The sequence below is a fragment of the Cebus imitator genome, unplaced genomic scaffold, assembly GCF_001604975.1.
Source record: "Cebus imitator isolate Cc_AM_T3 unplaced genomic scaffold, Cebus_imitator-1.0 Scaffold22, whole genome shotgun sequence".
NCBI lineage: Eukaryota > Metazoa > Chordata > Mammalia > Primates > Cebidae > Cebus > Cebus imitator.
Genome location: NW_016107337.1, coordinates 1389214 through 1402349, shown reverse-complemented (window position 1 = coordinate 1402349; position 13136 = coordinate 1389214). Strand labels below are relative to the sequence as shown.

The 13136-nt window shown below is 38.2% G+C and overlaps 1 protein-coding gene across 2 annotated transcripts in view; it reads left to right on the top strand.

Moving 5' to 3' along the window:
• The window catches only part of CA13 (carbonic anhydrase 13), a 35819-nt gene that overhangs the window by 1621 nt on the left and 21062 nt on the right, over positions 1–13136 (top strand). For both annotated transcript variants that reach the window (XM_017521810.2, XM_017521811.2), the window contains exons 2-3: positions 4211–4408; positions 12460–12578. In XM_017521810.2, coding sequence (XP_017377299.1) covers positions 4211–4408; positions 12460–12578 — 317 coding nt within the window. The remainder of the gene's footprint in view (positions 1–4210; positions 4409–12459; positions 12579–13136) is intronic.

Sequence of the window (13136 nt, the reverse complement as noted above, 5' to 3'; positions counted from 1 at the left end):
TCAGCCTCCTGAGTAGCTGGGTTTACAGGCACACACCACCATGCCCAGCTAATTTTTTGTATTTTTAGTAGAGACGGGGTTTCACCATGTTGACCAGGATGGTCTCGATCTCTCGACCTCGTGATCCACCCGCCTCGGCCTCCCAAAGTGCTGGGATTACAGGCTTGAGCCACCGCGCCTGGCCTTGTAGCCTCTTTTCAAACATGCTAGTTTAAAAATGGCAGCAGGTGAAATTTATAACTTTAATAATAAAAGGTATATAGGCAGATTTCTTCTTGATTAAGGCCATAATTATAATCTTACATTTTGCTAATTTCCAGTGTATGTTTAGGGGGGAAAATGAAAAAACAAATCTCTTTTAATTTGCCTCTCTGCTGAAGTCGTTTTTATTATGGTTATTTAATAGTCACTGAATCCCAGCTGTGCCCTTATGATAGGAAGAAGAAGGGTATTTCAGTCAATGGATATTGATTACTCTTTAGTAGGTTAGAAATTATTGGCCAGAATGAAGCTTATCTTCAGGAATTTAAAAAATTTATCTTAGAAAAGCCATTAATAAGGAGCGATTTTGTATGTCTGTCAGGAATTGTAGAGCCATTCCCTTCTTTTAGATGCAATCTGTCTCTGAAGACCACATCCTTACTTAAAGATATGGTCTTCAGAGAAAGATTGGCAAAATCCTATTGGAAATGTATTATGTACTAACTAGGCAAGTTTTTATTTGTTTGTTTGTTTTTGAGATGAGTCTTGCTCTGTCGCCCAGGGTGGAATGCCATGATGCAATCTCTCAGCTCACCTCTGCTTCCCAGGTTCAAGTGATTCTCCTGCCTCAGTCTCCCAAGTAGCTGGGATTACAGGTGCATGCCACCACATCCGGCTAATTTTTTGTATTTTTAGTGGAGATGGGCTTTCACTGTGTTAGCCAGGAGGGTCTCGATCTCCTGACCTCGTGATCTGCACTCCTTGGCCTCCCAAAGTGCTGGGATTACAGGCATGATCCACCACGCCAGGCTACTAGACAAGTTTTTTTTGTTTTTTTCTCTCTGTTTAAACGTTGGTAAAGCCAGTGACTGAGCAGATAAAAAGAGACTTAAGCTGGGAATAGCGACACTGATAAAACGGAACATCAAGACCTGAAGCCCTGAAAGGGTACTATCTTCACAAATAACTTACAATGACTTCCTCTAACCTTTGACTACCTTATTAGTTTAGTTTAGGGAATGTGACATCACTGAAAAGTGTATGTCACTATGGATATTTAAAATTTCCTAAATCAATTGAGCAACCACCGTATGTCTATAATTAAGAATTATGTTGGCCGGGTGCGGTGGCTCATGCCTGTAATCCAGCACTTTGGAAGGCCGAGGTGGGCAGATCACCTGAGGTCGAGAGTTCGACCAGCCTGACCAACGTGGAGAAACCTAATTTCTACTAACAATACAAAATTAGCTGGGCGTGGTGTCGCGTGCTTTGTAATCCCAGCTACTCGGGAGGCTGAGGCAGGAGAACCCCTTAAACCCGGGAGGGAAGGTGAAGGTTGCCATGAGCCAAGATGGTGCCATTGTATAAGAATTATATTTAGGCCAATTATGGTGGCTTGCACCTGTAATCCTAGCTACTCAAAAACTGAGATGGGAGGATCGCTTGAGGCCAGAAGTTCCAGACCAGCCTGAGAGGTTAACGGGGGTTAGGGAGGAGGAGGAGGAGGAGGAAATTTTTTTGGAAAAATTGATAAAGGGTGCCTTTTTAAGAGGCAGGGTACTGAACTGACTATGGTAGTTAATAGATAATATTGGAAATCTGATATGAAGTATTATTACTTTTATTTTATTTTGGTTGGACTCTTCTTTTAAAAATAGTTCTGATTATAAAGGACTGGAAATAGGAGAGCAAAGAAATTAGGAGAAGAAAGCAAGTCTTTATTAACTGGAAGACTGCCACCTGCATGTTGTGACACATGCATTGCATGTTTGAAATTTAATTTTCTTTAGATTAACTCTTATTTGGTGGCAGCGAAATAGAAGACATTTTCAGAATTAAGGGGAAAAAAAGATCTAGGTTATGTATAGAAAGAGTACTGAGAAAGATAGTAAAAGTATTAAATAAACAAGGTTTTTTTCTGTAATAGGTTCTAAGTAAGGACTTTTGATGCTCAAGTGACTTTGAAGTCCAGTTTGTCAGATGACACCTCTTAAGCTGAGTGTGTAGTTATATATTTACACTATGATTTTGTGTGCCTGAAGGATATATGAAAGAAAGAATGTATGTATGTGTGCACTCTCTTTTGCAAAAATGAGGCATAGTAGGCAGCATTAGATTTAGAGTTTGGGCCAGGCATGGTGGCTCATGCCTGTAATCCCAACACTTTGGGAAGCTGAGATGTGTGGATCACTTGAGCCCGTGAGTTTGAGACCAGCCTATATAAGTGATAGAGTGAGCAATATAGTGAGAATTTCTCTCTACAAAAAAAAAAAAAAGTTTTTTAAAAAATTAGCTGGGTGTGAGGATGCACACCTGTACTCCTAGCTACTTGGGAGGCTGAGGGGGAAAAATCATTTGAGTTTGGGAAGTTGAGGTTGTAGTGAGCTGAGCTTCCACCTCTGCATTCCAGTCTGGATAACAGAGCAAGAGCCTGTCTCAAAAAAAAAAAAAAAAAAAAAAAAAGATTTAGAGTTTGAAGCTGTTGATGATTGTGATATATTGCATTTATTTAAATATCACTCTAAATTTTATCATTTTAAAATGTTTTTTAGTTGTTGTTAGTAACATGCTTAATTAATTGTCATGCTGTGATGTTTTAATTAGCACTTGATTTTTAGTAAAAGATTGGTTAGCAAAGTAGGTGGGGAAACCTTAGTCAGTAGCCAGTGCTCTGCTCACCTGGTGATAGCCGTATAAATCTCACGAATAGTGGTGAGAAGAGAATAAGAACCTATAACCTACAAAGTGACTCACATCTGTAGAATGACATGGAGCTTACATGAAACTACAACTTTGCAGCTGATTTTGAGAGGCAAGACTTTATATAGAGTCTTCCAAAGAAATGAAGAGGATTGAAAAGAGAACCGTCAGCTAATTGGCTCATTTCTCTTGTCTGATTTGTGAACTTGATGTGATTTTGACTTTTTTTTTGTTCTGTTTTGTTTTGTTTTGTTTTTTGGGACGGAGTTTCGCTCTTGTTACCCAGGCTGGAGTGCAATGGCGCGATCTCGGCTCACCGCAACCTCCGCCTCCTGGGTTCAGGCAATTCTCCTGCCTCAGCCTCCTGAGTAGCTGGGATTACAGGCATGCGCCACCATGCCCAGCTAATTTTTTGTATTTTTAATAGAGACGGGGTTTCACCGTGTTCACCAGGATGGTCTCGATCTCTTGACCTCGTGATCCACCCGCCTCGGCCTCCCAAAGTGCTGGGATTACAGGCTTGAGCCACCGCGCCCGGCGATTTTGACTTTTTGAATAGAGGACCAGAATGACACTTGTCTCTTGTGTTGAAATTCAAGTGTAACAGTGGCAAAATAACCATGGAAGAACCTTCTGAAATGAAGAAGGAGAAAAATAGATTACAACCTGACTCCACTGCAGATAATCAGCAATAGTACATTTCCTGACATGGTGCAGCCATTTTATTTGGATTATCCTAGGTGAAAAATTTGTATGTTTTCTTGGTATGCCTGTTGCACAGCACAGGTAATTGAGTGGAGGCCTGAGTGACACCAGAAGGTAGCACTGAGTGATAGAAGGAAGAATAAAGGACACCATCTTTAAGAATGACACCCTTCCTTTGTGTGATGGCTTTCTCAGCTTTTTTGACTCTCTCAATCTGCAGACTTGACCTCTGGAGCAACCACAGCTCATTCTTGGACCTGAGACTGAATGTCATTGTTTTCAATGATGAATTGTGTGATTGTTTTTAGTTTGGTAGAAGGTTACCTTTGGAGACTAGTCTATAAAATTTACAGACTCTGCTGTCGATAAGGGTTATTTTAACTCTGAAAATGACTTAAGGCACACCAAGAGTTTCCTACCTCTGTAATAAAAACAACTAATCTTGTAAAAGATAAAAATTAGACTCAAAGTTCCTGAGGATGAGAATCTCATTTTATTAATCTTTGCATTTTCTTCAATTTCAAGTACAGTGCGTTATACTCAATGAATGTTTGTTGAAAGAAAAACTTATTTAATAGTTTTTTTTTGGTCCTATATATTTAAGGTCCTATTCATTGGAATGAATTTTTCCCTATTGCTGATGGTGATCGGCAATCTCCAATTGAGATTAAAACCAAAGAAGTGAAATATGATTCTTCCCTCCGACCACTTAGTATCAAGTATGACCCAAGCTCAGCTAAAATCATCAGCAACAGCGGCCATTCCTTCAACGTTGACTTTGATGACACAGAAGACAAATCAGGTTGGCTTTGTGTGTGTGGTCATGAGTGAAGCGTTTGGATGATTAGACGACACTCTCTTATCTTTCATGTTTTGTTTTTGCTAGACCTGGAATTTGTGAAACTGAAGTATATTTTTTCTTCATGTGAATTGAGGTATCTTGTTATATATTTCAGCCTTCAGATAATCTTACCTTAAAATAATAAAAAGGAGTATTTAGAAAAGGAGAATTTAGAAAAGTATTTAAAATAATAAAAAGGAGTATTTATAACTTCCCTTAGCATTTACCATTATAAAAATATTGAAGTTTAATAGTTTTTATAAATATTTCATGATTTGTTTCTGCAAAGTTTTAGCCATAATTATTTAGCATTATATGCAAACCTATAACGCCATTTAGTACATGCTTGAATAGAAAAAGGTTAGTTTTTTTTTTTTTTAAATCTTGTTTTCTTAATTGCAGAAGTAATATCCATGTACAGTAAATAAAACAATATGGAAACATATGACAAATATTAATGTCTCTTTCTTCTCACAATCTCTCCTGAAGTAACTAATGTTATATTCTTTTTTTCTTTTTTTTTTCCTGAGGCAGAGTTTTGCTCTGTTGCCCAGGCTGGAGTGCAGTGGTATGATCTCAGCTCACCGTAACCTCTGCCTCCCAGGTTCAAGCGATTCTCCTGTCTCAGCCTCCTGAGTAGCTGGGATTACAGGCATCCACCACCACAACCAGCTAATTTTTTCTATTTTTAGTAGAGATGGAGTTTCGCCATGTTGGCCAAGCTAGTCTCAAACTCCTAACCTCAGTTGATCTGCCTGTCTTGACCTCCCAAAATGCTGGGATTACAGATGTGAGCCTCTGCATCCAGCCTAATGTTATATTTGTCCATAATATTTTAGTGATTAGTTATGTATACATACATGTGTATCATCCTTGTTTTGCATTTTCTTATTAAAAATACATTTGGAATAATGCTATATAACTCTGAAATTTTTTCCCATTAAAAGTATTTTATAGATATCTTTCCAGATTAAAATATATCTTGTTAAAAAGCTAAACTGTAGCCAGGTGTGGTGGCTCACACATATAATTCCAGCACTTTTGGGAGGCTGAGGTGGAAGGATTGCTTATGTTCAGGAGTATGAGACCAGCGTGGGCAACATGGTGAGACCTCATTTCTACAAAAAATAAAAAATTAATTAGGCACAGTGCGGCATGCCTGTAGTCCCAGCTACTGTGGCGGCTGAGGCAGGAGGATTGCTTGAGCTCAGGATGTCAAGGCTGCAATGAGCCATGATAGCGCCTCTGTACTCAACCTGGGTGACAGAGCAAGATCCTGTCTCAAAAAATAAAAGTAAAATAAAATAATTAAAAAAGTTGAATTGTATTAGCTATGCCTACATCATAATTTATGTACCATTTTCCTAATAATGGACATTAAAGGGAGGGAAAGTAGAAGTTAAAAATTTTTTAAAAAATAAATATTTGAAACACTTTTTTTTTAGTGCATATTCCCTATTAGTACTCTTTTCTAGAAAACATGGTAAAAGTTTCATTTAATGATGAGTTGTTGGGATAGTGTCTTTCACACTGTGTAAATAATGGACCCACAAATTGTTCATTGATTTATTACATAAGTGATCAGAAAAGCATTCTTGAAAAGAATGTTTAATGTCTTTTCAGGCATATCTACTGCCCAAGCATAGATTCTGTCTAAGGTATCAAGTTTAAATGTAAGATGAGATAAAAAATTAGAGAGAATCACATATGGAAACACTTTTTAGGGCTTCTGACAGATTGATTTTATTTTTAGTCTAAGATTAGGATGATGGCGTATTTGCTTTATTAATGAAAATATATAGTTAAATTTTAAAAATCCCCAATTGAAAGGAAGTTTTTACTTATCAATTGGGCCCAGATTTAGGTTAGTTGTAGTATCTTGTATTTATGTAAAGCTTTATTATCAAAAATTATAAGCCCACACACACTTCATCCTCATATTTGTCAAATTCATAAAAGTGGCAGGGTTTTTTTTTGTTTGTTTGTTTTTTTTAAGATAAGATCTCGCTCTTTTGCCTAGGCTGGAGTGCAATGGTACGATCATGGCTCACTTAGCCTAGACTTTCTGGGCTCAAGCAATCCTCCTGCCTCAGCCTCCTGAGTAGCTGGGACCGCAGGCATGTGCTAATTTTTGCACTTTTTGTAGAGACAAGGTTTTACCATGTTGCCTAGGCTAATCTCGAACTCCTGGGCTCAAGGGATCTGCCTGCCTCAGTCTCCCAAAGTGCTGGGAGCCACCACACTGGCCTAAGTAGTATGTTTTCATCAAAGCATTGTAGAAAATGCATAAAGAAAAATTAGTTCATGGCATTTTCAACTTTTTGGAGGAAGTGCAAGTAAGGAGGAACCTGACCTTTTATATAAATATGTTCAACTATATTTCCTTCAAACCCTCAGTTTTGTAAATCTATGTTAACGAAAGTGGTTAGACCAGGCATGGTGTCACACGTTGGTAGACCCAGCTACTGGGGAAGGAGGATGATTAGTTAGGCCCAGGAATTTGAGGGCAGCCTGGGCAATAGCGAGATCCCATCTCTTGTGGTTAATGTGATATATATAGTAAAATTGTCCAGGTGTTCTAAATATATAGTTTAAACCACCCATAATTGTAGTTTGATATTGTTTATGTAAAACATTTAAAAAGTGAAACTGTCTCAAAAATAAAAATAAATAAATAAATAAGGCCAAACATGGTGGCTCACACCTGCAATCCCTGCACTTTGGGAGACTGAGGCAGGCGGATCACCTGAGGCCAAGAGCTTGAGACCAGCCTGGTCAACATGGTAAAATGCCATCTCTACTAAAATACAAAAATTAGCCAGGTGTGGTGACACATCCCTGTTATCCCAGCTACTCAGAAGGCTGAGGCAGGAGAATGGCTTGAACCTGGGAGGCGCAGGCTGCAGTGAGCTGAGATCATGCCACTGCGCTCCAGCCTGGGCAACAGAGCGCGAGACTCCATCTCAAAACAAAACAAAAAAAAGTGAAACTACTCATTCCTCAGTTTAGAATGAAAAATGATTACATTTTACTTCATCTAAAACTTCAAGACTTTTCTTTATAAACGTAAACATTCATAGTGTAAACATTTTCTACTCTGATTTGCTCTATGAGAACCCAGGTTTCTCTCTCTCTCTTCTTTTTTTCTTTTCCTCTCATTTTCCCTGTACTTCGGGTTAATCAGTGAAATCAATTTATGTTTCCGGATTTGACACTTTGTCATCAGTAGTATGTGCTCTTTCTTTTAAATGAAGATCCTTTTCCTATCTAGTTCACAATAAAATTACCAGGATTAATTGACAATATCCATAAAGTACTTTGTACTCATCTGAGACAGAAGCTATGTAAATATGGGTCATGATTCTTACTCTTTTTTTCTCAAGATAAACCAAAAGAGATTGTTTCATGATGATTCAGGGGATTAAATCAGTTAAAAAGAAGAAACCACAATAGTTAAACAAAATAAGTTTTTGCTGTTTTTTTGATTTTTGGCAAACTGTTAAAATCACAAAGATACTTTCTGTAGCAAACCACATTAATTTGAGTAAAACAGTTTCCATTTTTTGAAGAAGTCATTCTTGACCAAGATTAACCCTGAATCCCAACTCAGGCATGTCAATAAACCACAGGCATGAAATCCTCCTCATAGTCCTTGGAGGGTGTGTTTGGGTGAACATATCCATGCTCCATAGTTAAACTTGAGAGAACTACTCAGAGATTTCATAGTCCTTTAAAAAGGGAGCAGAAGAGAGCAGATGGCTGTTACTTTTTTTTCTTTCTTGTTTTTTTTTAAACTTTAAACAAAAATTTTTTTAAGAGAGGGACACTTGCTTTGTCCCCAGCTGGAGTGCAGTGGCCCAGCCATAGCTCACTGTAACCTTGAACTCCTGGGCTCAAGTGATTCTCCCACCTCAGTCACACACTACCCACACCTGGCTAATGATTTTTTTTTTTAAGATAGGGTCTCACTCTGTCACCCAGTCTGTAGTGCAGTGATACAATCTCAGCTTACTGCGACCTCTGCCTCCCAGGTTCAAGCGATTCTCCCATCTCAGCCTCCTGAATAGCTGGGATTACAGGTGCATGTCACCATGCCTGGCTAATTGTTTGTATTTTTAGTAGAAATGGGGTCTCACTATGTTGGTCAAGCTGGTCTCGAACTCCTGGCCTCAAGTATCCACTCACCTTGGCCTCCCAAAGTGCTGTGATTACAGGCATGTGCCACCGTGCTATTCCTGGCTCATGAAATTCTTTAAGAAGACTTCCTATTGGCTGTAATATACAGGTGAAATAGTAATCTGATGAAGAAAGACAAGGCTGTTCTTACCTCAGCTCCTGGTCTTTCTGAACTCAAACAGGATCTCGCTTCTTTGGGAGCCTCACCTGAGGCCCTACCACCCTAACTGTAGCTCCCAGGGCATCCTGGGATTTTCGTAATGCAGAACTCTCCACACTATCTTGTAACTGCTAATTGGCTTCTCTGTCTTTCCATTGAGCTAAAACTCTCTATGAGTAACAACTATGCCTTCCTTACCTACCTAGCATGGTACCTGGCATATGGTAGGCACTCAATACATGTGTGTTTAAGTTACAAAAACTATTTTTGTGTGTGTGATGGAAGGACATGGAAAATACTACGACATAGCATTAGGGTACACTAGCATACATAGATTAACTCCCAATAAAATTACAAACCACAAGAAATCAATTAATATTTACCATTTAACACTTAAATAGTTAAACATTATTTATTGTTGGAACCTTTATTTTTAAAAATATATGGTACTAATTTTTGTATTTTATAAATGAAATAGTTCTTGGATTATAGTAAGCACTCAATAAGTGTTAGTAACTACTACTAACAATAATGGTATTTCTTCTTTTTGTAGATAAAATATGTGCGCCAAAATTTTAAACAGCTGTTCAAAGGAAAGTTGTCCTCTGATTAAGAAAGTCCTGCTAGGAAGAGCAGTAACTTGATGAATTCAGTGATGGTTCTTTAATTTCATCTCTAGAAAATATAATTTCTCAGTTATGCTTCCATTATCTAGTTCTAGGTAACTGCCTGCAGTCAAACAAATTATTCACAAGATCTTACACTATGTATTCCTTAAAACATACACAACAAACAGAAAAAGATTAATAGGTGGACATGCCATAGGTGTGTGATCCCGAGGAGCTAAGATAGCTAGGAAAATGAATTGGTAACCTATGACAATGTGACAATTATATAAAGCTCTATTATGATTATCTGTTTTCTTCACTACTAAATTTCTTGAGAATAAGGACAACTTTTGCTTATCATTGCGTATTTGGTATTGAATAGTTGCTAGCCCATAGTAAGCTCTTAATAATTGTTGAATGAGAGAGTAGCTTGGTGTGTACATGCTCTGAATAAAATAAGCCAGATTTAATGAAGGTTCTTCTGGCTTCCTAAATAATACAAGGTCCTACTGAGTGAGAACGTCTATGTCCTTTGGTCTCTCTGTTTTTCTCTCGGTATAATCCTGGCAACTCTATGCTCTTGGCTCTTGTTTCTCTAGATTCCAAGTAAATTGCAGATGTGCTGTTCTTGTAGCTTTACCATAAAGCAAGTTTACCATAAAGTGATTATTTTCAGGTTCACTAGTCCTAAGAACTTAGTTTTTAGTGATTCCCAGATAACTTCAGTAGCATCCTTACAAACTAGTTTGTGGAGGAGTACTTTAACAGGTGAGGCCTCTTACCTTGGTAATGTTAATTGATTCAAGTACTTTCTGGGCACTGGAGATACAGGGGACCAAAATAGTTTCTGCCTTAAAGGAATTTGTATCCTAGTTGTCAGACAGTAAATGCGTGAGCAAACAGATCCTGTTGCCAGGTTGCTTCTTATTCAAGACAGCTGACTACAGTGTAGTTTAAGAAAATGGCTAGGGTTAGCAAATTACCAACAATTTTTAAAAAGTCAAATTCAAGGCTGGTACGGTGGCTCACACCTGTAATCCCAGCACTTTGCGAGGCTGAGGCAGGAGGATCACTTGAGCTCTGGAGTTTCAGACCAGCCTGAGCAATATGGTGAAACCCTATCACTACAAAAAATACAACTAGCTGGGTATAGCCAGGTGTGCCTGTAGTCCTAGCCACTAGGGATGCTGATGTGGGAGGATTGACTGAGGCTGGGAGTTTGAGCCCCACTGCACTCCAGCCTGTGCAACAGAGAGACACCTTGTCTCCAAAAAAAAAAAAAAAAAAACCCCAAACACTGCAACCTCTACTTCATGGGTTCAAGCGAGCACTTCTGGCTAATTTCTTTTTCGTTTGTTTTGTTTTTGTATAGACATGTTGGCCAGGTTGGTCTCGAACTCCTGACCTCAAGTGCCACCTGCCTCAGCCTCCTAAAGTGCTAGGATTACAGGTGTGAACCACCACACCCAGTCAAAAAATATATATTTACTATCTGTGTATACACAGATAGCAAATATGAAAATATATAAAAATTTATTTATATTAAATATATACATATTGAATTTACATAAATATAAATATATATTTAAATAATAAGATGGGGGTCTCGCTATGTTGCCCAGGCTGGTCCTCCTGGGCTCAAGTGATCCTCACTTCTTGGCTTCCCAAAGTACTGGGATTACTGGTGTGAGCCCCTGTGCCAGGCCTGTTAATAGAAATTTAATAATACTTATGGTATATTTAGCATCCAATGCTTCCTGATTCTCCCATATGCTTTAAACATGCCCACTAAAGATTAATTAGCATGAGACAATTTAGGACTATGTTTTCTATTAAGAAGCTTTTCCATATACTTGATATGATTTATTGTCATAGTTTTAGAGATCATATTTATTGAGTAAAAGTACTCAAATGTACTTTGTCAAAGTGACAAAGATATGACAGGTTTTTGAAAAATTATTTTTGTCCTATATTTCACATTTCCCCAAGAATATAGAATTTAAGTACAAAAAGTGTGCTTGCTTTGCCTATTTTTACAGTAAAAAACTGTGTCGATTGTGTTGACTGTATGTCAGGTAGTGATAAGTGCTTTGTGTCTAATTTTTCTTCTGTTTTAATGATAGTATTAGGAGGAGGTTCCATTACTATCTTGTTTTTACACGTGGAAGATAAAACTTAGATGTTAGGGTCTGTGGCCAGGTATGGTAGCTCATGCCCATAATCCTAGCACTTTGGGAGGCTTATCTGGGAAGATAGTTTGAGGCCAGGAGTTTGAGACCAGCCTGGCCAGGTATGGTAGTTCATGCCTGTAATCCTAACACTTTGGGAGGTTTAGGTGGGAGGATCATTTGAGGCCAGGAGTTTGAGACCAGCCTAGTGAAACCCTGCCTCTACCAAAAAAAAAAAAAAAAAAAAAAAAAAAAAAAAAAATTAGCTAGGTGTAGTGGTGCACTCCTGCACTTCTAGCTACTTGGGAGGCTGAGGTGGGAGGTTGACTTGAGCCCAGTAGTTAGAGGTTGCAGTGAGCCATGATTGTGCCAGCTTGGGCAACAGGGAGAGACTTTGTTGTCTTGAGAGAAAAAAGAAAAAGTTAGAGTTTGTTCAAGATCACATAATTAGGAAAATATAGCATGAGTGCAGGCCTTCTAATTGCTGAAGCCTGTGCCCTATCCACAATGCTGCCCTGCTCTACCAAGCTCAAACTGGATCTCTGTCTCTGCATGTCACATCCTTATTCGGAGAGGCTGACTTTTCCTCAGTTAAACACAACAATTCCTTACCTTTCAGAATTCCTCATTTCTACACCTTTCTAACCAATATGTCTGTTATGATTTCCCAGGTGTTCCATACAAATCTGTATTGCGGACTCTTTAGGCCTTTAAAAATGTTCTATTTTCACTCTACACATATTTAAAAGTGGTATTCTTGATGGCAAAGCAAATGACACATTTGTAAAAAATTTCTTGGAGAACATGGATATATGGAGTAGTTCAGGGAGATGTTGTGGGTTGGGCAGCTTATGTACATACTTTTTTCTTGCTAACAATGTAAAACATGTTGGTGTTTAGCTCTACATGGTGGTCCACTCACTGGAAGCTACAGGTTACGGCAGTTTCACCTTCACTGGGGATCCGCTGATGACCACGGCTCTGAGCACGTAGTAGATGGCGTAAGATATGCTGCGGAGGTAAGGCATCAGGCACAACTTTTTGATACATGGTTTTCCTACATAGTGGGACTTAAGAGGTACAGGGACAACTTTATTGACTCCAAATAGGTCCTGAGCCAATTAGGTATCTTAGTGTCTGAAATTACTTTATTCATTCAATATAAGAGTTTATCAGTATGAGAGCTTCAAATATTGCCCTCCTAAGCCTTAAACCAACACTGAGAGCTTGGAGTTATATGTTCCCACTTGAGAAATGAATAAACTGGTTGCTGGAGAGATTAAGTAATTTATCCAGCTAGGCAGCATTGAGACGTGTTTAAACCTAGATCTGTCTGATACCAAATTACAAATTGTTTCTAGCCACTGAAAGGCCAGTGAGAAGAGAGAGAAAGAAACATTTTTTTGTCTTAGGTCCAAAAGTGGTCATTCTTTATCCAGATACCAATATCCACTAACATGTAAAGACCACATTAAATAGGTGATATTTAAATAGGTAAATGGCAAAGTTTCACTTAGAAAAAAAAAAAAAAAAAAAAATACTAAAAAAAAAAAAAAAAAAAAAAAAAAAAAAGTCAT